The sequence below is a fragment of the Podarcis pityusensis genome (assembly GCF_964106645.2).
Source record: "Podarcis pityusensis genome assembly, chromosome: 11".
Classification (NCBI taxonomy): domain Eukaryota; kingdom Metazoa; phylum Chordata; class Lepidosauria; order Squamata; family Lacertidae; genus Podarcis; species Podarcis pityusensis.
In genome coordinates, this window is record NC_138036.1 from 8972590 (window position 1) to 8996502 (window position 23913).

The window sequence follows — 23913 nt, forward strand, 5'->3', positions numbered from 1 at the left end:
TTTAAGGCTTTATAGATCAAAACCAGCCCTTTGAATTGGGCCCGGAAACTAATTGGTAGCCAGCGCAGTTGGACCAGGATCGGTGTAATATGCTCAAACAGTCTTTTTGGGTGGTCATACTGCTTCGTTTCCAATCAATGCATGTCCCGCAGCTGAAATAATGTAATCTTTATACCACAAACGTTCCAGTTTCTTTCTTTCGTTTGTTTGGTTGTTGTTGTTGGTTTGCTATTGTTGTGATGGAGTGCAAGAATGCCCCTCCAGACAGCAAGAATACAGTATCATCAGGGAAACCTTGCAGAAAAACTAATAAAGTAGAGAGATGTGTGGATGGTCCAGTATGAATCCATCGTTAATGCAATACTATTGCATCAATGACATGTTGCAGAATGCACCCATATAAAACCCTCTAATCTTCAGGGGCCTTTAGAAAAAACAAAAACAAATACATTTCCAAACCACCCAATGCAATGCCTTTGAATTGCAGCAGTTTGTAGTACCCCAGAAGAAGGAAAGCACTCCAAAACCTATGGGGAAAGGTTTTTTTATATTTTAAAAAAGGTTTATGCCAGGATAGAAAGCCATCCTCTACACACCCTTCACACATTTCTCCAACCTTTCCTCAAACACAATGAGCTTTTTCCCTCCCTCGCTTCCCCTCCAGAGAGAAGGGGTTTAATATTTAAAATGGGAGCAATTTAGGATTTTCCATAAGTCACTCTTCAAAGAAGTAGGTCATTTTGTACTTCAGACCAGCCAAGCGTGATAATTTTGAAATCTTTTTGGGGCACAAAACAGCGCACGGGGGCAGGCGGGGGGGGGGGTTCAGAAAGGAAGCTAGAAAACCACAGCGCAACTTGGGAAACAAGGGCGCTTCTCGGTGGAGGGGCTGGCGAGAGCCAACTATGCCAAGTCAGCGTGACTCTGCTATGCGGATGCCAACGCTAACTGCTCTTTAATCCAGCCGCTTCCACCTGTCCAGGGTGTTACGGATAATGGTTTAACTTCCTGAAATGGGAATGTTTTGCCTATGCATCCTTAGCATAGGGTTTTTCCTGTGGCAGTAGCTCTCGTGTGATTGGCTGGCTGTGAGTCACATGAGAGAGGCATTGCATTCTGTTGTGACTGTTATTCCGGTAACTGTCGTTTTTAACTGTTTTTCTGGTCTTCTCTCTCTGTGTGTGAGGAAGAACTGCTGCTGAGAGAGGTTTCCCTGGATGCTGCTGAGGACAATGTTGTGTCAGTGTGGCCTCTCTGGGGTGAAGCAGACAGAGGAAGATCCCTAAGTGTTAATAGAGAGAAACCTGTGCTCTCTATAAGGAACAAAGTGAATAAGCATGAGAATGTAGATATGTTCTTCTCAGTTATATGTTTATGAAAGTAAAGTTCCTTTTGAATATAAAGAGTCTGGACATTGCATATCATCAGCATTTATTTATATGTATACAGTGGCTGGTTTTCAACCGTCTCGGAAGTCGAACATTTCGGTTTTCGAATGCCCAATACCCAGAAGTAAATGCTTTCGTTTTTGAACACGCCTCAGAAGTCGAACGGCTTCCACTGAGTGTTTCTCAATTTTCTCAATTAAATTTGCAGACCGCCCTTTGTGCCTTGTTTTTCGAATGTTTCGGAAGTCGAACGGTCTTCCGGAATGGATTACGTTCCACTGTATACACAACACAGGGCTGTCTCAATGCCTGAGAGGACACTTGGATTTTTGTTTTTTTTAAGTGCCTGTTAGTGGCTCCCTCCTAAATTGGCCGCATGAGGAAGCCATTTTGATTTCCCATCAATGATGTATTTTTATCTGTGTGTGCCCAGTTGAGGTGACGTATCTAATTCTTCTGATTTGGATTAAACGCATTTCATATACATGAGGCTAGTTGCCAAGGGAAAACAGCCACATGCATGGGAAAAGGGAAAGGGAGAGGAGAATAAAAATCAAAACTCAGGAACAAGGTAAGCCTGCAGCTGGAGTCCAGGCAGGTGATGGGTCCTGCCTGAAAGCTGTAATGTCAAATGCAGGTGTCCAGACCTACCTTCGCCATTGTCTCCTGCAAACATGTTTGCCTGTGCCTTATCATTGCTTAGCAAGCCTGTGTTAAGGAACAAGGTGCAAGGTTCCCCTGAGCTCTGTACCCGGATCAGGGATATGAACCCAGGTCTGCCTGGTCAAAGCCCATCAGCATCACTCACAATTGCTTAAGGCTGGAGAACTAAAATGGTGTGGTCCCACTTACATCGAGAGAACCTTCACCGAAATGATATCCTGCCTCAGCTCCAGGCATTTTGTGGAGTTGTACTCCAAAGGACCTTCATAAAACTCAAAGTACCTGGAGAAGAAAAGAAAAGAAAAGTGTAATCACTAGCTATTTCAGAAACAGACACACACACATGCATGTATATATATATATAAAATCAGGTCAAATTGCATTTGGACTGTACCAGGCCCAGCTCTGAGGACAATATTTTCAGAAGGAAATTGACGAACTGGAATGTGTCCAGAGGAAGGTTGGTAGAGGGCCTGGAAATCAAGTCCTGGGAGGAATGATTGAAAGTGCTGGATATGTTTAGCTTGGAGAAGATTAAGGAGAGATACGATAGCAGTCTTCAAATATCTGGAGGGCAGTCGTGCAGAAGGTGATGTGGACCACTTCTCTTTTGCGCCACAGGGCAAAACTTGAGGTCGAAATTCCAGGGAAATCGGCTTCCAGGTGGAAAGATCCAAATTAGAAACAGAATTGTTAGAACCCAAGACTAAGAATTTGTCAAGAATGTATAACTTGCTGTTGAAATGGAACACTCAGGATGAAACGGTGAAATCTGTTATGATTAAATGGGCACAAGACGTTGGACACAACATCATGTTTGCTGACTGGGAACAGTTATGGACCACAGGTATGAAATTTACGGCATGTAATGCCTTAAGAGAGAATATTATGAAAATGATACACAGGTGGTACATAACCCCAGTCAAGCTTGCGAAAATCTATCACTTGCCCGATAACAAATGTTGGAAATGTAAAGAAACTGAAGGTACATTTTTTCACCTTTGGTGGACGTGCCCAAAGATTAAGGCTTTCTGGGAAATGATATATAATGAATTAAAAAAGGTATTTAAGTATACCTTCCCTAAGAAACCAGAGGCCTTTCTCCTGGGCATAGTCGGCCAAATGGTGTTAAAAAAGGATAGAACTTTCTTTATGTATGCAACAACAGCAGCAAGAATACTCATCGCAAAGTATTGGAAGACACAAGAACTTCCCACGCTGGAGGAATGGCAGATGAAACTTATGGATTATATGGAACTGGCTGAAATGACTGGTAGAATCCGTGACCAGGAAGAAGAGTCGATGGAGGAAGACTGGAAGAAATTCAAAGACTATCTTCAGAAACACTGCAAAATTAAGGAATGTTAGAGTGATGTTGGACTGAAAACAAGAGGTTTCCAGCTGTACAGGTTAAAGTTAATGATAGACTAAGATTAAAGATTAAGATTAAAGATGCTTAAAGAAATGGAAATTTGATATTAAGAGGGAAAATTTTAATGGTATATGATATTAAGACCAAGGATTAGGTTTAAAGAAGTTGAAGCTATATATTTTAATATCTTATTAAATTAAAGATTGGGATTAAAAAAGTGGAAAAGAAACTGCTGGACAAATAATTTGGATTGGAATACAAAAGAGGGAGGTATGAGGAAGTCCAGAAAATAAGCAACTAAAAAACGGAAATGAAACAGAGATATTGTTTTTAAATTGTTATGTTTCTTGTATTTTTATTGTTGAATTTTGCTTTTGTCTTTTTGTTCTTTGTGTTTTTGTTATATGTATTGTGTATGTTTTTCTTTTATTTCTTTGTTGTTTAAAACTTTAATAAAATTACTTTAAAAAAAAAAAAAAAGAAATTCCAGGGAAATCGATTAGGAGGAACTTCCCAACATTAAGAATTGTTTTTGACATTAAAACAAAATGCATGGGAAGTTTTATTTGTTGGGTTTTGGAATCACAAAGGCATCTGCTGCCCCGGACTCCTGTGGGAGGAAGAGTAGGGTATAAATTTAATAAATACAGTGGTACCTTGGTTCTCAAACGCCTTGGTACTCAAACAACTTAGAAACCAAACACTGCAAACCTGGAAGTAATTGTTCCAGTTTGCGAACTTTTTTTCAAAGCCAAACATGCTCCACTTTGAGTGTTACGCTAAGGTCTGTCTGTTTTTGCTATTTGTTTTGGGGTTTTTGCAGCTCTTTTTGTTTTGTTTTTGTGACTGTGTGGAACCCAGTCCAGCTACTGATTGATTGATTGATTGATTGATTGTGTGACTGCAGTACATTGTTTATTGCTTTCATTTTACAGATCAATGGTCTCGTTAGATAGTAAAATTCATGTTAAATTTCTGTTTTAGGGGTTGTTTTTAAAAGTCTGGGAGGGATTAATCCGTTTTGCATTACTTTCTATGGGAAAGCGCACCTTGGTTTTGGAACACTTTGGTTTTGGAACAGAATTCCGGAACGGATTAAGTTTGAGAACCAAGGGACCACTGTAAACAGTAAAATAAAATTAGGGAGTGGGTGGACTCTTATTTACTGGAATTATTAACACAGATGGGTATGGCATACCCCTTCCTTGAATGCTAAACCATGATGATGCCTTTTGACTGCCGGAATGGAGGATGGAGAAGTGTGTCTATATATAGAAGAAACCTCTGACATTTACATGGTTAGAAGGCAGCCCACAAATGTAAGAGTTGCACCCATCGCTCTGCCCAATTCTGCCTCAGGCCATCCCTCGCATACGGCCCCCAGACGACCTCTCATGAGGGAACATGGCCCTCCAGTTGAAAAGGTTCCCTGTCCTCCGGTCTAGATTATCTCCATGACTGCTTCCAACTCTAAAATTATAAAATTATATAATTTTGTGGGGTGGGTATTTACAAAGTTGGGATGGGGGGATACCACCACCCAAATTGTTGTGGCTGAAACTGCAAGGAAAGCAGATTTTGCCTAAACCTTCCCCCCACCCACCTCATCATGAAGAAGGATTACAACACAGACAGGATCAAATACTGAAAATAGGGCGCCCTCATAAAGCCATACAAAATCTAAATTTAAAAGCAGGGAAGCAGACAGCAGTCAACTGATGTAGACTAGAAGCAGATGGGAGATAAAGGCAGCCCAAGGCTTTCCACCGAAAGCTGGAAGGCCACAGCTCAGTGGCAGCGACAAGCTCTGTGTGCAGAAGGCTCTAGGTTCAACTCCTGACATTCTTTACTTAACTCAGCCTCCACCAATTTGTAGTGTGACCTCTGGATGTTTTGGACTTCAATTCCCATCAGTCTCTGCCAGTACGGAAGCCTCCCCACGAAACAGATACTGTACAGCTGTGAAAGAGGTTTGGAAAAGGGCAACCAACAGGGCAAGGAGATGGAACAACTCTCCTATGGGGAAAGGCTAGGGGGATGATTTTTAGATGGGGGGAATAAAATAAGGGGGGCAATGGGAACACGATAGAAGAGTGTAAAATTGTGCATGGTGTAGGACTGCCATATGTCTGTGATTTCCCGGACATATCTAGGATTCGTCCGCCGGAAATAGCGTCCAGGTGGAATTTCTGAAAATTGGTAAAAATGTCTGGGGAAACCCAGGCATATGGCTGTTAGAATTCCTGCTCCATGATTGCAGTCATGGGATTGTTGTCTTTCACATGACGTGGTATGTTTTGACTCACAGAGTGGGAAGTGATGGAGACAGGATGTTTGTGTTACTGTGTTCCGTGAAGTGGGACTGTTGTCCTTTGTTCTTTTTTTCTCTTTGCTGTCTGATGCTAAGAAGAAGAGGAGTTTGGATTTGATATCCCGCCTTTTACTCCCCTTCAGGAGTCTCAAAGCGGCTAACAATCTCCTTTCCCTTCCTCCCCCACCACAAACACTCTGTGAGGTAAGTGGGGCTGAGAGACTTCAGAGAAGTGTGACTAGCCCAAGGTTACCCAGCAGCTGCATGTGGAGGAGCGGAGACACGAACCCGGTTCCCCAGATTACGAGACTACCGCTCTTAACCACTACACCACACTGGCTCTCAACTCTCAACTCTCTCTCACTGCTAGAGAGAGAGGGAACCATGTTGCAGTGTTCCGTGTGTGTTTATATGTAAATAAAGTAGATTAGCCAAAATGCTGAGTTGCTGAGGTCTGTCACACAAGCTGCAAAGACTCTGCAGATCCCTAAGTGTGCCAACGTCTGTTGGTATCGGTCACTGTGATGTTAGGGCTGAAGAAAGCTTATGAAGCTCCTGAACGATGGACCAGGAGGGAAAGAACATGGCAGTCAGGCATGTGTCTCTGCCAGGGTCCTACTCAAGTGTAAGCTGAACTCCTGACAATGGCAATCCATAAAGGAAGTGGGGGGGGTTTTGTGAAAAAGTAGCTCAAAAACTTTGGCAAGAGCTCTCCAACAATGGCAGCCCCAAGCAGATGGATTTGCTTCCTGGTCTATCCCATGTCCATCCAATGTAGTGCCATGGGCACCCACATCTCTCCAGAACCCCATGGAGACCTTTGCCTCTGAATGACTGGAGAGACCTTTATGAGCTGTCCTCTTAACCTGGAACCTCAGGGCTTAGAAGAGACCAATGGATGCAGAGGAAGGTAGTTGGTCAGATTTGGAGGGAAGGGCCTCTAGCCTGTGAACGCCTCTAAAGATCTGCCAGTTGCTCTAAGACAGGGGTGGCCAACTCCCAAGAGACTGTGATCTACTCACAGAGTTATAAACTGGCAGTGATCTACCCCCTTTTTTGGGTTTGGTGTTCGTCCAGTGATCTACCGGTAGATCACGATCTACCTGTTGGGCGTGCCTACTCTAAGACACTGCTGAGACAACTTCAACTGCAGGGTCACTGTCCATGGTTCTGAAACACACACCTTGGTCCCTCTCCAAGGTGCTGATCATGCCATGGCAGGTGAGAAAATCCAATGAAGAGCCCCTCCAAATGACTGCAAGGAATGGGGAGGTTTGCACAAGAGAAGGCAATCACTGAGATACTTTGGTCCCAAGCCGTATAGGCCTTCCTAAGTTGAAACTAGCAGTCTGAACTGAGCCCAAATAAGTAGAGGGCTTCGACAAAATCATAGAATTGTAGAGTTGGAAGGATCATCTACTTCACCCCTGCAATGAAGGAATCTTTTGCCCAGTGTGGGGCTCAAACCCACAACCCTGAGATTAAAACTCTCATGCTCTACCGACTGAGCTATCCCTGCATTGTGTGCTCCTACTCAGGATTTCAGCAGTGATGTTCATGGACTTGAATTGGTTTCAAAGAGGATTAGACAAATTCATGGAGGAGAGGGCTGTTGATGTCTACTAGCCATGATGGCTAGCGTGATGGTTGGAGGCACCAATGTTTCCAAATACCAGTTACTGGGAACCACTGGAGGGGAGAGGGCTCTTGTGCTCAAATCCTGCTTGAGGGTTTTCTATAGGCATCTGACTGGCCACTGTGAGAACAGGATACTGGACTAAATGGACTACTGGCCTGATCCAGCAGGCTCTTTTTACATTACAACCTTCCAAAGCGATGGGAGAAACAGAGACATTTCCTACTACAAAATGTTATAGCCAAGATGATGGGGTGGGGTGGCGGTACTGGACCAGTCAGCCGTGAAAGAGAAATAAATCTTCAAGGATGACGTCCATCATTCCCTGGCTGTGCTATCTGCAATTCCTAAATTAGAAAAACCCAGCTCACATTTCACAGCTCATCTGCCATATGGGAATCCGGCAGGCTAGAGGGAAACTTGGCTCATGGAGGGACTCCCAAGATTGAGGAAGAAAGGAAGGAAAGGAAAGCAAGGTGGGTCAGTGCTAGCTTCCAATTTTATGAGAAGGCTCTAAACACTCCTCAAGATATCTTGAGGTTTCTTTCTTTCTTTCCCTTGGTCATTTCCTGTTTACGCAGATAACTGGATAAAAATAAAACAAAGGTCCGTCCAGAGGCGAAAGCAGCAGGGAAGATGTACGCCTGTCCAGCATTTTGCCACATAAAATTATCAGAAGGAATAAAAGAGGCTGCACTCCAAGACCTTCAGTTGAACTGTGTAATCTTAACTCTGCTGGAAGGAGCCCAAAATCTGGGCTGCATCTTGCAGAGACGCCAAATTCCCTACATGTCATTTAGACCAGCATATCTTGGAGACCCCTCTCTCATAAACACACACACACACACACTTCTCTGTCTCTCTGTCTCCTATATTTTAACAAGAAAATGTCCAGTTTAGGGAAGCTTCCTTTTCTTTAACCGTGAGAACTAGAAACATCCTACCTTCTTAGATGTAAGACTTGAGAAAACTTGTGTACCTACCAGGTTCTGGACAAGAGACTCCAGACCTCAAAGTCCCTCAAAGCCCCTCTGGGATGTATTCCACCCAGGCCCTCCTCTGTTATCACTGATTACAGATAAAGTGCCTTGACCACTGTGTCCTACTCAACCAAGGTAGTTAAGGAGGATTCTGCCTAGAGGGATCTCCCTGGCTTCTGTTTCACCAATCCCAATGGGTGCTAGGTAAAGGTAAAGGTACCCCTGCCCGTACAGGCCAGTCTTGCCAGACTCTAGGGTTGTGCGCTCATCTCACTCTATAGGCCGGGAGCCAGCGCTGTCCGCAGACACTTCCGGGTCACGTGGCCAGCGTGACAAGCTGCATCTGGTGAGCCAGCGCAGCACACGGAACACCGTTTACCTTCCCGCTGGTAAGCGGTCCCTATTTATCTACTTGCACCTGAAGGTGCTTTCGAACTGCTAGGTTAGCAGGCGCTGGGACCGAACGACGGGAGCTCACCCCGCCGCAGGGATTCGAACCGCCGACCATGCGATCGGCAAGTCCTAGGCGCTGAGGTTTTACCCACAGTGCCACCCGCGTCCCTTTAATTGGCACTAGCCACCAGTAATGTATTCATAGAATTATAGAGTTGGAAGGGACACCCAGGGTCATCTAGTCCAACCAACCACAAAACAGGAATCTCAACTAAAGCATCCATGACAGATGGCCATCCAACCTCTGCTCAAAAACTTCCAATGAAGAAGAGTCCACCACTTCCTAAGCAAGTCCGTTCCAATGTCAAATAGCTCTTACTGTCAAGATGTTCTTCCTGACGTTCAGTTGTAATCATCCTTCTTGTAACTTGAATTGATTGGTTTGAGTCCTACGCTCTGGAGCAGAAGAAAAAAAGTTTGTTCCATCTTCCCAAAGTGGAGTGCAGGAAAGTTTGGATGAATTTGATGGTTTCCCCTCCTGTTGTACTGTTGTTCTATGGCACCAGTCTATTACCAGTTGGTATAGTTTTTATCAAGTTTGTGTGTGTTCTTCTTTTTCTGCACACCAGCCTCGGACTGTAAAGGTGCAAGGTGGCATGTAAAGATTCACCTCAATGTAGGAAAATAAATAGACTGTGGGCAAGTTTCCCACCACACCTTGGTTAACAGCTGGCAGGGCCATAACACGTTGGATAAAATTGCTTTGAAATTGCCACCTGGGAGACCATCCATCCAATCTAAGCACTTCTGAATCCTGTGCTATATTCAGATCTCATGTCAGTTCCATTAACTGCACTTTTCAGAGCAGCACGTTGCTCTAAAAGCCTCCTTTCCACCGGACTTCACTTTGCATCCTCTCCCAGCCCCCTCCTTCCTCTGCAGCTGATTATAGTCGCTTGCAGATGTGCAGAAAGGCCTCTTTCCAAAGGCAGCGTGTTGGGAGTTCCCCGCCTGGAAGAGCTCTGCTGTACTTTTGTCCATCCGCTCTCCCTGGTGGGCGTGTCTATTAACTCCCACTCTGCCTGGTGCAATTGCACGCAGCTGGGCTGGCAGGAGCTGAATAGCACAAACTGGGAACAGGGAGGAAGTAAGTCCATCCAGTTTGTCTTGAGAGCCAGCGTGGTGCAGTGGTTAAGAGCGGTGGACTCGTAATCTGGTGAACCGGGTTCGCTTCCCCGCTCCTCCACATGCAGCTGCTGGGTGACCTTGGGCCAGTCACACTTCTCTGAAATCTCTCAGCCTCACTCACCTCACAGAGTGTTTGTTGTGGAGGAGGAAGGGAAAGGAGATTTTTGGCAGCTTTGAGACTCCTTAAGGGGAGTGAAAGGCGGGATATCAAGTCCAAACTCTTCTTCTTCTTCTTCTTCTTCTTCTTCTTCTTCTTCTTCTTCTTAATCAACCTCCTTCACCAACATGAAACCAGGCTACTGGGCACAAAGTCCATTTCAGGATCGATTGCCCAAGTTGCATGCTCTTGCCTTAGGGATATGGGGTCTTGGGGGAGGGGTAGTACTTCTGGTGGGGGGCATGTCATGCTCCTTCTGGGGTCATCTGTCCACCTTTGGTGCCCACCCTGCACTCAGCACTCACCTGTGGCTCAGCATGCAACAGCAGCCACACCCCGGAAACAGTTTTGACTGGCTGGCTAAACCAGGTGAGGGTAACTGATGGGTCTCAAACCCTTGGTGAGTTAGGGACTTTTCTTGCATACAAAGACAGGCTTTGTGGGCTATGCAGAATTAGATAAATTAACAGGAAGGATTCGAAACCTGCGGGACCAGAGATTCTTAGAAGACTGGAGTAAATATATGAACTCTTTGAAAAGTAATTGTGATGAACAGATCACGCTTGTAGGACTGCAAGAAGCTTTGTGAGGTGGATTATTTGAAATATTACAAGAAAGGCTACGAAAAGAATTATTAGTTGAGGATAATTAAATGTAATATAAAATTAAAAAATGCAGAATAAGCAATAAAGAATGGGAAATCATCAGAGGCGTTGATGGAAGTCAAAATATTGTATATGTTAAAAAATCAATAAAAATGTATATATATAAAAAAAATACAAAGACAGGCTCTGGCAGATTGAGCTGATGAGACCGAGAATAGGTCCAATGGTCAAGAAGGCAGTTTCTGCATGTGCTGTGAAGTGAGGGGCAGATGGGGCTTGTCAACCTGGGAATGTAGCCCATTTAGGAGAAGGAAAATACTGATTCTAACTCTCTGCTGCCTTGCGTGATATCTTCAGGAGAAGAAAAGGCTAAGAAGTAAACCCTACACCGATTTCGAGAGGTGGGAAAAAATGTGGAATAAAACAATCAAATTTACAGCATGTGTGGCACTTAAAGAGAATTTAACGAAGATGATGTATCGTTGGTACATCACACCGAGTAAACTTGCCAAAATGTACAGGCCTCATGATAAACTTTGTTGGAAATGCAAGGAGAAGGAAGGGAACTTTCTCCATATGTGGTGGTCCTGTACCAAGGTGAAGGCCTTCTGGGATATTATATAGGTAAAGGTAAAGGGACCCCTGAACGTTAGATCCAGTCGTGGCCGACTCTGGGGATGCGACACTCATCTCATTTTATTGGCTGAGGGAGCCGGTGTACAGCTTCCGGGTCATGTGGACAGCATGACTAAGCCGCTTCTGGCAAACCAGAGCAGCGCACGGAAACGCCGTTTACGTTCCCGCCGGAGCGGTACCTATTTATCTACTTGCACTTTGACGTACTTTCGAACTGCTAGGTTGGCAGGAGCAGGGACCAAGCAACGGGAGCTCACCCCGTCGCGGGAATTCGAACCGCTGACTTTTCGATTGGCAAGTCCTAGGCTCTGTGGTTTAACCCACAGCGCCACCCGCGTCCCATGGGATATTATATACAATGAATTAAAAAAGGTATTTAAATATAATTTTAGTAAAAAACCAGAGGCATTTCTATTGGGATTAATTGGCGAGGAAATTTTTTTTAAAAAGATGTAAATTTGTTTATGTATGCCACAATGGCCGCAAGAATTCTTCTGGCCCAAAGATGGAAGCAGCAAGAACTCCCCACCCTGGAAGACTGGCAGATAAAGATGGCAGAATACATAGAATTGGCAAAGTTGACAGGAAAGATACAAAATTGGCGCAATGAATTGTTTCAAAAGGACTGGAGCAAATTTATAATTTATTTGAAAGAAAATTGTAAACATCTGAAAACGTTTGCAGCTTTAACATGAAATGATTGGTAATGTGAAATTAAGGAGCTAATTTACATATAAGAGGGTGAATGTTAAAAGTTAATACAAGGTAAAGAAGTGGTTATAGAAATGGAAGTCAGAAAGAGGGAGGGAAGGAGGTCGATGCTCTTTCTGAGCAATACTGTAAGTTACGGATTTATCCAATGAAAGTGAAATGTAATATGGAAAACTCAATAAAAATTATGTTAAAAGAAGAAGAAGTAAACGCTACACAGATCTGGAGTGGAGTCCCTAAGGCAGTTGGATGGTGCCTTTTATGTCTCCTTCCAGCAACTCCTGCATCCCAGCTGGTGCCAAAATGTATCGCTCTGCTTCCTTTGAGCCACTGCAGCGAGGCCAAGGGGGGGGGTCTTGTCTTCTGGGCAGCCCAGGACCTCCTGACATACTGCCCAGGCTTACACCCCAGGGAGGTCACTTTGGTGCTGCTAATGCAACAGTTTGACTTCACCCCCAGAGGTGAACTCCATTGTCTCTGAAGATAGATGGATGCCAATAGCAAGGAGCTGCCTTATACTGCATCAGACCTACTGGCCCACCTAGATCAATTCTGTATTCACTAACAGACAGCAGGTCTCCAGGCAGGGGTCTCTGAAGATGGTGGGGACTCAACTTCGGACCTTCTGCATGCAAAGCACCTGTTCTACCCTTGAGCTATGGCCCATCTCTTCTCCACGCTTAACATGCCAAGCTCTCAAAAAATATTATGTTGTATATAGGAAAGATAAGATGAAATAGTAAAACCAGTAGAATTGGAAACAAACCTCATAACGGGAAAGATTAAGAAAAGTGATGGATAATGAAAATAATAAGAAGCAAAATGTATAAGGAGATTAATACAACTAACAGTAGTGGTAAATGAATACAGACAACAAGAATTGTATAAACATGAGGACTTATTTGTTTATGGATACACTATGGACACAAATGGAAAATGAATAACAATACAGTGGTACCTCGGGTTACATACACTTCAGGTTACAGACTCCGCTAACCCAGAAATAGTACCTCGGGTTAAGAACTTTGCTTCAGGATGAGAACAGAAATCGCACAGCGGCAGCGGGAGGCCTCATTAGCTAAAGTGGTGCTTCAGGTTAAGAACAGTTTCAGGTTAAGAATGGACCTCCGGAACAAATTAAGTACTTAACCCGAGGTACCACTGTATAGAAAATGGAAGAAAATAATGCGATAAAATTATATGTGATATAAAAAACCAGAAGAAGGAAGGAGTGAAGTCAGCTCTGAAGAGCAAGTATAAAGGTAAAATGTAATACAATATGTGTATGTGGAGTATCTAATTGAAAAACTAATAAAGATTATTTGGGGGAGGGGAACATGCCAAGTTCTTTCAAACATTCCTCATCCAAAATTCACCTGGTGCCAAATCCAATGTCCTTTCATTGCCAACTACAGGCCATTTTCATGCTCCTTTGAAAATTGCTTTCTAATATTCCTCCCTTATTTATGTTCCCAGGGTGGCTAAGAAAACAGTCAGAAACAATAAGAGCACTATCTGAGCATACAAAATAGCACAGCAAGTTAAAACAAGCAGCGGCAGTCCATTCAAATAGACTGGGGTGGTTGTGGCCTTCCAGATGTTGTTAAACTACAACTCCCATCATGCAGGCTGGGGGAGATGGCAACATCTGGAAGACCACCAGTTAGCAAAGGAAACAACAAAACCCAAACTGTCAGAATGGTTACTGGATTTTGCATGCTGCGTTGCTGCTGTGGGCGTTAGTCTGTTAGTGACCCCACACTGAGAATGTGATTTTGATTGTTTATTGCTGTTTTAATTGCCGCAGGCTGCTCTGGGAACCTTTGGGCGAAAGAGAGGGTCATTACATCGCAAGATACAATGCACTGCCACTGGAAAACAGTATGGTGAACAAGGGGAAAGCGAAGCACCGTCTCCCAAGCGACTGCACAAGGTCACAACTTCCGAGCGCTGCAGCTGGCGGCTGTAACGTCGGAGCAAAGTCACCTTGCTAAATAGCATGCTTTGGAGCCTTCTAATCGCTACCAACTCATGACCCCCGTACGCCCAGGACTACGGTTTCACTGCAGAATGAAGCTGAAGGTGACTCAGGTTTGCAAAGAGGGAGGAAGATTACCCTCGAGGATCAAATGTCTTGAGGTCAGCAAGGACCCCCAACCTAGTCCTTCCCTGCTGCTTATGTTCTGGTGTCCGATTTGTCATGAGAGGAGACAGGGCAGTGATGAAGCCTTCTAGGTCCTCAAATTCTCTCTGGGTATTTTCCTCCCCCTCTGCTCTCTTTATTTTATTTTCCTAAGCTTTTATTAAAGCTTTTTTCATGGTCCAGTAAGAGAAAAGAAACTAATCCAAATAAAAACAAAAGCAGAGAAAGGAAGAGGAAAGAAAACACAGTCTCCTCACTCAAAGGTAGCTCTCAACCTTTGCCACCCACAGAAAGTGGTAGACAGTTCTAACCTGGGAGATTTCATTTCTTCTCCAAATCTCTCATCCTGGGAGGTCTCCCCTTCCCTGCCTCTCACTCAGGGTCCTTCCACCAACCATAAACCACCTTAATGTGCATGTAATCTCTGGGTCCTTGGGCCCACCCTCCGCTCTCTTTAGATCCCCAAAGACTTCCATGACCAAGCAAGAAAAACATCAACCCTACTGGTCATTTTAGGGACGCGGGTGGCGCTGTGGGTTAAACTACAGAGCCTAGGGCTTGCCGATCAGAAGGTCGTGGTTCGAATCCTTGCAAAGGGGTGAGCTCCCGTTGCTCAGTCCCAGCTCCTGCCAATCTAGCAGTTCGAAAGCACGTCAAAGTGCAAGTAGATAAATAGGTACCACACTGGCGGTAAGGTAAACAGCATTTCCATGAGCTGCTCTGGTTTGCCAGAAGCCACTTAGTCCTGCTGACCACATGACCCAGAAGCTGTATGCCGGCTCCCTCGGCCAATAAAGCGAGATGAGCACCGCAACCTCAGAGTCGTCTGCGACTGGACTTAACTGTCAGGGGTCCCTTTACGTTTACCTTTAATGGTCATTTTAGACAAGGCTTGCACAACTTGGGATGACAATAAGCTGCCTTAAACCAATTACGGCCTTGGCCATGTATACCTGAAGGAGCCTCTCCACCCCCATCATTCATGCCGGACACTGAGGTTCAGCTCTGAGGGCCTTCTGGCGGTTCCCTCCCTGCGAGAAGTGAGGTTACAGGGAACCAGGCAGAGGGCCTTCTCTGTAGTGGCACCCACCCTGTGAAACACCCTCCCATCAGATATCAAGGAAATAAACAACTACAGTGGTTCCTCGGGTTACAAACACCTCGGGTTGCAAACACTTCGGGTTACAGACTCCGCTAACCTGGAAGTAGTACCTTGGGTTAAGAACTTTACCTCAGGATGAGAACAGAAATTGCATGCTGGTGGCACGGTGGCAGTGGGAGTCCCCATTAGCTAAAGTGGTACCTCAGGTTAAGAACGGTTTCAGGTTAAGAACGGACCTCTGGAACAAATTAAGTTCATAACCCAAGGTACCACTGTATCTGACTTTTAGAAGACATCTGAAGGCAGCCCTGTTTAGGGAAGTTTTTAATGTTTGACATTTTATTCTGCTTTTAGTTCTCTGTTGGGAGCCACCCAGAGTGGCTGGGGAAACCCAGCCAGATGGGTGGGGTATAAACATGATGATGATGATGATCATTGGTCCATCTAGCCTAGTATTGTCTACACTGACTGGCAGCAGCTCTCCAAGGTTTCAGGTGAGGGTCATTCCCAGTCCTACCTTGAGACGTCAGGGATTCTGCATGTAAAGGAAACAATCTACCACTGAGCAATGGCCCTTCCACCAACCTGAACACAGCTACTAGCCATGTCTTGAGGTCCGTTGGACAATCCCTGGCCCTGCCTTTGAAGTCACAGGTAGTAAGCCAAACCAGGAAGTTTATTTAGAATGGCCCTAAAGCTCTCAGTTGGAAGGGGGTGCCTTGAAACCACCACCCCACCTCACTTTTTCTCCAACACAGGTTTCACTACGACCAGAGAGGTGATTGTCAGGCTGGCCACCATTTTAATTTCCCAGAAGTCTCCTGGGAACAATGCTATGTGCTTTGCCCCAGAGGGCTTCTGGGAAATTTTAAGAGCAGTCACTGGCTGCTCAGAGGAGCATTGTCACAGCCACCTGAACTGTCCCTCGTTTTGTTTTGTTTTTGTCAAAAATAGCTGAAAGTCCCTTTACCCCCACACCTATTTTCAAGAAAATAGGGTGGTGAAAATGAGTAAGAGAGCCAGGGTGGTATAACGGTTGGCGTTCTGAATTAAGACCAGGGAGATCCAGGTTTAAATTTCTCTTCCTCTCAGTCTCGCCTACCTCACAGGGTTGTGCTGAGGATAAAAATGAGGTTGGGGGGAGCCTGAAAGTCACCCTGAGGTCCTTGGATGAAAGGTGGGATTAAAAAAAAAAAACTGCAATCGCAAACTAAAATAAATAGCAAGTTCAGCACTAGGCTCTTATGGAGTTACCATATGTGAGTGGAAAGGGTCACGGATTGTGCCGGCTGCCTTTGGAGAGCACGAGGAGGAGGAGCAGCTCTGAGTGATGCGTTCTGCAAATATAACAGCCTGAGTCACGTAGCTGCTGCACGAGAGCCATCCTAGCCCATTACGATGCACTGCAGCGTCCAGATCAGCTTTCGCTCATCTTTTCCTTAAGGGTCACATTGCTTCAGATGCTAACTCTGAATGCAGAGCTGACAGCGCGCAAGGGGCACGTTTGGACAAATGTGGAGGCCGAATCCTGTTACCGCATTGGGTGGGGAGAGAGGGCCACAGCTCAAGGGCAGGCAGCCCTGGGTTCAAATCCTAGCATCTCCAGGCGTTTGGATGGTTAACCTTCTACGGCCTTTCAAATGTGTTTATGGTTACTGGGTTTGTTCTGCTTTTGTTTTATTATGCATTTTACGTTTCCATTTTTGTATCTTTATGCTATGAACCACCCTGTCAGCTTTGGATGAAGGGCAGTATGCAAAGTTAATTGATTGATTGATTGAATGAATGAATGAATAAGACATCATCCTCTGTCCGTCTCCTTCTGGATCACCCTTCATAATAGTAGTAATAATAATTTATTATTTATACCCTTCCCATCTGGCTGGGTTTCCTCAGCCACTCTGGGCGGCTTCCAACAAAATATTAAAATACAATATTCTATTAAACATTAAAAGCGTCCGTAAACAGGGCTGCCTTCAGATGTCTTCTAAAAGTCTGGTAGTTGTTTTTCTCTTTGGCATCTGGTGAGAGGGAGTTTCACAGGGCAGGTGCCACTACCGAGAAGGCCCTCTGCGTTCCCAAACCTGGTGCTTGCCAGCTATTTTGGACTACATCTACCATCAGCTGATGGGACATTGTGGTCCGAAACTTCTGGAGGGAGGCACCAATTTGGGGAAAGACTGCTAAAGGCCTGCAAATTAGTAGTAGTAGTAATAGTAGTATTAGACTTATCTGTCCATCAGACCAACTAACATGTCCCATCAGCGCAAGGATTTGCACTTGTGCAGCTGAACGTCCCGCCCTCCACAAAGCTTTATTCTCTTCTCTTAGCCAGTCCATGACATACACGGAGTTAGATCTAAAGGTAAAAATGTAAAGGACCCCTGGACGGTGAAGTCCAGTCAAAGGCGACTATGGGGTTGTGGCGCTCATCTTGCTTTTAGACCAAGGGAGCCTGCATTTGTCCACAGACAGCTTTCCAGGTCATGTGGCCAGCATGACTAAACCGCTTCTGGCGCAACAGAACATCATGACAGAAGCCAGAGCGCATGAAAACGCCGTTTACCTTCGCGCCGCAGCAGTACCTATTTATCTACTTGCACTGGTGTGCTTTTGAACTGCTAGGTTGGCAGGAGCTGGGGCAGAGCAACCGGAGCTCACCCCATCGTGGTGATTCAAACCGCCGACCTTCTGATCGGCAAGCCCAAGAGGCTCAGTGGTTTAGACCACAGCGCCACCCGCACCCCATTAGCTAGATCAATGCTCCATCTAACCCTGGTGCTCTGACCTGTGGGGATCTCTCTTTTTTTTTTTTTTTGTAAGAATTTTTATTGGTTTTACAGAATAATTTTAAACAATACAAACAAATAAAAAAAGACATACAAACATGTAAAATTTCATAACCTTTTTTTCATGTCCCTCTCTTCTCGGACTCCCCCAAACCTCCCCTTCCTACATCCCAATTTCCAAAATTTATTTCAGCAAATTCTAATTAATTTTATCAAATATATTTTTTCTTATTCTTTTCTTCAACTTAATCTTATGTCACTGTAATCTCCTTTTCTTTCTCTAAACCTCGACATTTTAACATTCCTCAATTTTATAATAGTTCTTAAGGTAAATTTTAAATTTCTTCCAATCTTCTTCCGCCGTCTCTTTCCCCTGCTCACGGATTCTGCCAGTCATCTCAGCCAGTGTCATATAGTCTATTACCTTCATCTGCCACTCTTCCAAGGTGGGTAATTCTTCTGTCTTCCAATACTTTGCGATAAGTATTCTTGCTGCTGTCGTAGCATACATAAAGAAATTTCTATCTTTCTTTGACACCAATTGGCCGACAATGCCCAAGAGAAAGGCCTCTGGTTTCTTAGGAAAAGTACATTTAAGTACCTTTTTCATTTCATTATATATCATTTCCCAGAAAGCCTTAATCTTCGGGCACGTCCACCAAAGATGATAAAAAGTACCTTCCGTTTCTTTACACTTCCAACACTTATTATCAGGCAAATGATAAATTTTTGCTAGCTTGACTGGGGTCATGTACCACCTATAGATCATTTTCATAATATTTTCCTTTAAGGCATTACATGCCGTAAATTTTATACCAGTGTTCCACAACCATTCCCAGTCAGCAAACATAATGTTATGACCAATGTCCTGTGCCCACTTAATCATAGCTGATTTAACTATTTCATCTTGTGTATTCCATTTCAGCAGCAGATTATACATTTTTGACAAATTCTTAGTATTGGATTCTAACAGTTCAATTTCTAATTTTGATTTCTCCACCTGGAATCCAATTTTCCTGTCTTGTTTATGTACCTCCATTATTTGATAATAATGGAGCCAATCTCGAACCTTGGGTTTCAATTTCTCATAGCTCTGTAACTTCAATTTATCTCCATCTTGTTCCAAAATTTCCCAATACTTTAGCCATTCAGCTTCCATATTAAGCTTTTTCAGCGCTGTAGCCTCTAAAGGTGACAACCATCTAGGGGTTTTACTTTCCAACAAATCTTTATATCTTATCCAGACGTTATATAATGCTTTCCTGACAATATGGTTTTTAAAGGCCCTATGCACCTTAATTTTATCATACCATAGATATGCATGCCAACCAAATGTATTATTAAAACCTTCTAAGTCCAAGATATCTGTATTCTCGAGGAGCATCCATTCTTTCAGCCAGCAAAATGCTGCTGCTTCATAATACAGTTTTAAGTCCGGCAGGGCAAACCCCCCTCTTTCTTTTGCATCCGTCAGTATTTTAAATTTTATTCTGGGCTTTTTGCCCTGCCAGACAAATTTCGAGATATCCTTCTGCCACCTCTTGAAACAATCTATCTTGTCCAGAATTTGTAATGTTTGGAACAAAAATAACATTCTAGGCAATACATTCATCTTAATAGCTGCAATTCGGCCTAACATTGACAATCTCAAATTTGACCATATTTCTAGATCTTTTTTAATTTCCGACCAACATTTTTCATAATTGTCTTTATACAAGTTCGAATTCTTAGATGTCAAATAGACCCCTAGGTATTTCACCTTCTTTACCACTGTCAAACCTGTTTCATTCTGGAACTTCTCCCTTTCCATGACTGTCAAATTTTTTTCCAAAACTTTAGTCTTTTGTTTATTCAATTTAAATCCGGCCACCTGACCAAATTCTTGAATTAGCTCCAACACCCTTTTTGTACTAGTGTCTGGCTCTTGTAAAGTAAGTACTAAATCATCTGCAAAGGCCCTTAACTTGTAATGTTTAGCTCCGACCTGTACACCTTTAACCTGCTGGTCATCTCTAATCATATTAAGCAACACCTCCAGAACAGAAATAAAAAGTAAAGGGGAAATTGGGCACCCCTGTCGTGTCCCTTTTTCTATTTTAAATTCTTCAGTTATCACATTATTTACAATCAACTTAGCCTTTTGTTCAGCGTATATGGCACCCATACCATTCTCAAATCCTTGGCCTACCCCCATCCCATGAAGATTCTTTTTCATAAAACTCCAAGAAATATTGTCAAAGGCTTTCTCCGCGTCCACAAAGATCAGAACTGCTTTAGTGTTTATATTCACCTCTAATAATTCCAGAATGTCTATTATGTTCCTCACATTATCTGATAAATGCCTTTTTGGGAGAAAGCCTGCTTGGTCCTTATGAATCTTCTCCATCAACACTCTTTTCAATCTTTTTGCCATCAGAGTTCAACAAACCAGTAATTTAATGTCTCTCCTGAGCTGAGTAGTTTGAAACAATGTAATAATCTAAGTGACAGCTCACTGACAGTTCTCTCTCTCCAGGTTCCTTTGCCCCGGCAGTCCGTTTCAGGGGTATTTGACACAGCGATAAAAAGTTTTAAAATCTTTTTCTGGCAGGTTCTAATTCCAAATTCCTCCCCCTTTTGCTCCTGCCTACCAAAAGGGGGAAAATTCACAGTTTATGTCTGGTTCTCTTCACTCTTTGCGATCTCTCAATGGTTGCAGCTTTTAATCCTTCTTTGCTTTATCCTTATGCAGTCCGGGAAAGGCTGACTTCCTTACTTTAACCAATCCCGTTTTCAGCCAAATTTCAAAAAGATAATTGTAAATCCCAATTAAGTCAGTCTTACTCACTGGTTTTACTTTGTAATCCAATTTTCAGGAAGGAATCGGCGCTCTCCGGCTATGGCGATGCGGCTTCGCTTTACAAGCTGGGTAGCGGCTCTCAGCACCGCTTCTCCCCCCGCTGCCGTTCCGGAGCCTTTAAAAAGGCTCCCTTGCGATTTCGGGGGGGCGCGATGGTGCCCACCGAGCCTCCTTGTTCACAGGCTTCCGCGCCTGTAATTTTTGAGGGTCCCCGCTTCGCCGTAGCGGCAGGACCCGAACTTGTAAAGCAGACCCCCTCCGGAGCTCGGAGGGAAATCCGCCATTAACCGATGGCGCCGACCGGAAGTCCCTCCTGTGGGGATCTCTCCATGGGTGCAGGGACTTTCCCAGTGCTGCTACCAGAAATCCTGGGTGTAGTGATCAGGTGGGATTGCTAGGAGGAATTATAACAAATATAGAGTAAGCCATCTGTGTCAGCAATGAAAGCACTGCGTTGACTAGGTTTAAACTATTTTGATATGATTCTTGATCAATCTACACCTCTGCATCCCTGTTCCATTCCTCTTTCTTGACAAGTCACGTACACACTTAGACAGGCAGGCGTCCTGGGTCCTCAAAGACAGTGGGCAGTTTCGTTGATGTAGCTTTTCTGACATGTTAATCTTAGGATGTTAATCTTAGGGCTAGGAAACAGGTTTCACATGAAGCTGATAATGATCGCTGTCCTCCTGGCCATCCTTCTTATCATGTGTATTGATTGTTTATGACCTCCGGGGTTGCTGAATGCGCTCCTTTGTAGTTTTCATTCATTTACTCCAAAAGTATGCTTGCTTAACTAGTGTTTGTAGTTTAACTTTGTCCCCACGTGGGGTTTGTTTAAATGCTCAGAGGAAATCTGATTGGTTCTTACGAGCACTGTGTAAAGGGTTCTTTTGTTAATAAAATGGCCTGGTGAGGGGTGTGGTGTATGCACTTCCTCCAAGAGCCTTGCCGGTCAAAGCCTCGTGTCTTATTTTAATCAGGGTCCAGTCCATTTCCTTTGGCCTCAGAACGCAACACTGGGGCCTCATGCATGCAAAGGACGCAGCGCTCTGCTACTGAGCTGTGGGGCCTGCCCTGACTGTGCCAAGAGACTCTCCCCGGGGACCACGGTCAACCCCGCCACCACAACGCCCTGGGGGTGTGCGATTGTACCTGGTGCCAGTGTCACCGCCACTCCTCAAAGCTCCGCCATCCGTGAAATTGAGGCTGCCGGTCCAATTGGCCATTTCCTCTCCATTCTGCCAGCTAAACTGCAGCCCACTAGCAAGAAAATGAGGCAATTGGTATTTTGCAGCATTCATCGGCTCAGTTTCTTTCCAGCCCGTTACACGATGGACGGAATGCGTTTTTGCAAAGGGCAGGAACCTCATTGGTTTAGTGCAGCCTTCCCCAAGCTGGTAGCCTCCAGATGTTCTGGATCGCAAAGCCCATCAGCCCCAGCCACGATCTGTAGTCCAAAACATCTGGAGGGCACCAACTTGGGGAAGGCTACTTTATCATTACAAAAGGTCAGGGTCTTTTCTCTTTGGGTTGGGAGACAGCATCTGAATTTGCCTAACCCGATTTGCAAGGCATCCCAACCGGTGGCCCAATTCTACATCTTGCAGCAGCAAATGCAACTTTTCTAGGAGTCTGCTTCTTCTACGGGGGTCTCCCGTACAGCTACTGAAGAGGCCAGCATCAAAAAACCTGCGGAAAAGGGGTGTCTTGTTTTGATTTCATGTAAGCCACTCCGGGAGACTTTTTTTGGTGAAAAGCACGCTACAAATGCTCTAAATAAGTTTATTTTTCAAAAAAACCCAGCTTAACAATGCTTTCCAAGTCATAGCACTTCCTTTCGCTTGACGCGCATCTTCCTTAGTTGAGATTCTTGCATTGCAGGGCGTTGGACTGGATGACCTTTGGGGCCCCTTCTGACTCTATGATTCCAACATATGTATTATCTCTCTGTCCACTTTTTCCAACCCATGCAGAATTTCATTCCCATCCAGAAAAGGCTCTTTATGTATGCGACAACAGCCGCACCAGTGCCAGATTTACATATAAGCTAAACAAGCTATAGCTTAGGGCCCCACTCTCGGGGGGGGGGGGGCAAAAATTTTAAAGGAAAAAAAACTGGGTGCACATTTCCAAAATATAAGATAAAAAACAAATAAAATAAAATCAATGTGATAAAAGACATATTTTGTTATGTGCAAATGGCTTTAGATACCTATTAGGTCCATAAAGTACCATATTTTTCGCTCCATAAGACACACTTTTTTCCTCCTAAAAAGTAAGGAGAAATGTGTGTGCGTCTTATGGAGCGAATGTAGGCTGCGGAGCTATCACTGAAGCCAGCAGAGCAAGAGCATAATGACATCAGGTGATTAACACCTGTCAACATTCAATGGAGGTTGCTGCAACTGCTGATTAGCGGTTAACAGTAACCTCCTCTGAAGGCACTGTTTCAACACCAGTCAGCCTTCAAAGAGGCTCCCTATGGTAGCTAAACTATGGTTTGGGTTGACTGCATGCAAAGCGCTTTGAACTACAGTATTTTTTGATCCTTAAGATGCACTTTTTTCATAATAATAATAATAATAATAATTTTTTATTTATACCCCCACCCATCTGGCTGGGCTTCCCCAGCCACTCTGGGCGGCTTCCAACCAAATATTAAAATGCAGTAATACATCAAACATTAAAAGCTTCCTAAAAAGTAAGGGGAAATGTGTGTGCGTCTTATGGAGCGAATGCAGGCTGCGTAGCTATCGCTGAAGCCAGCAGAGCAAAAGCGAGAGCTGCGCAGCGCTTCTGGGTCGCTGGCTTCCCAGCGAAGCAGGATGAGGGATGGAAAGGAGCCCTTATGGAGCCCCTTCCGTTCCTCCTCCCGCTTCGCTGGGAAGCCAGCAGAGCAAGACCAACTGCGCAGTTCTCCCTCTTGCTCTGCTGGCTTCAGCGATAGCTGCGCAGCTTGCTCTGGCTTTTCAGGGAGGAGGGAGGAGGGATGGAGCC

At 44.4% G+C, this 23913-nt stretch overlaps 1 protein-coding gene across 2 annotated transcripts in view; it reads right to left on the reverse strand.

Moving 5' to 3' along the window:
* Nucleotides 1-23913, reverse strand: part of ST8SIA5 (ST8 alpha-N-acetyl-neuraminide alpha-2,8-sialyltransferase 5) — a 65776-nt gene that overhangs the window by 16316 nt on the left and 25547 nt on the right. Inside the window, exons 2-3 of one of the 2 annotated variants that reach the window (XM_080973598.1) lie at nucleotides 22069-22176; nucleotides 2241-2333 (exon numbers count right to left, since the gene is read on the reverse strand). In XM_080973598.1, the coding sequence (XP_080829724.1) occupies nucleotides 2241-2333; nucleotides 22069-22176 (201 nt within the window). The remainder of the gene's footprint in view (nucleotides 1-2240; nucleotides 2334-22068; nucleotides 22177-23913) is intronic. The other variant, XM_080973599.1, reaches the window with a different exon arrangement.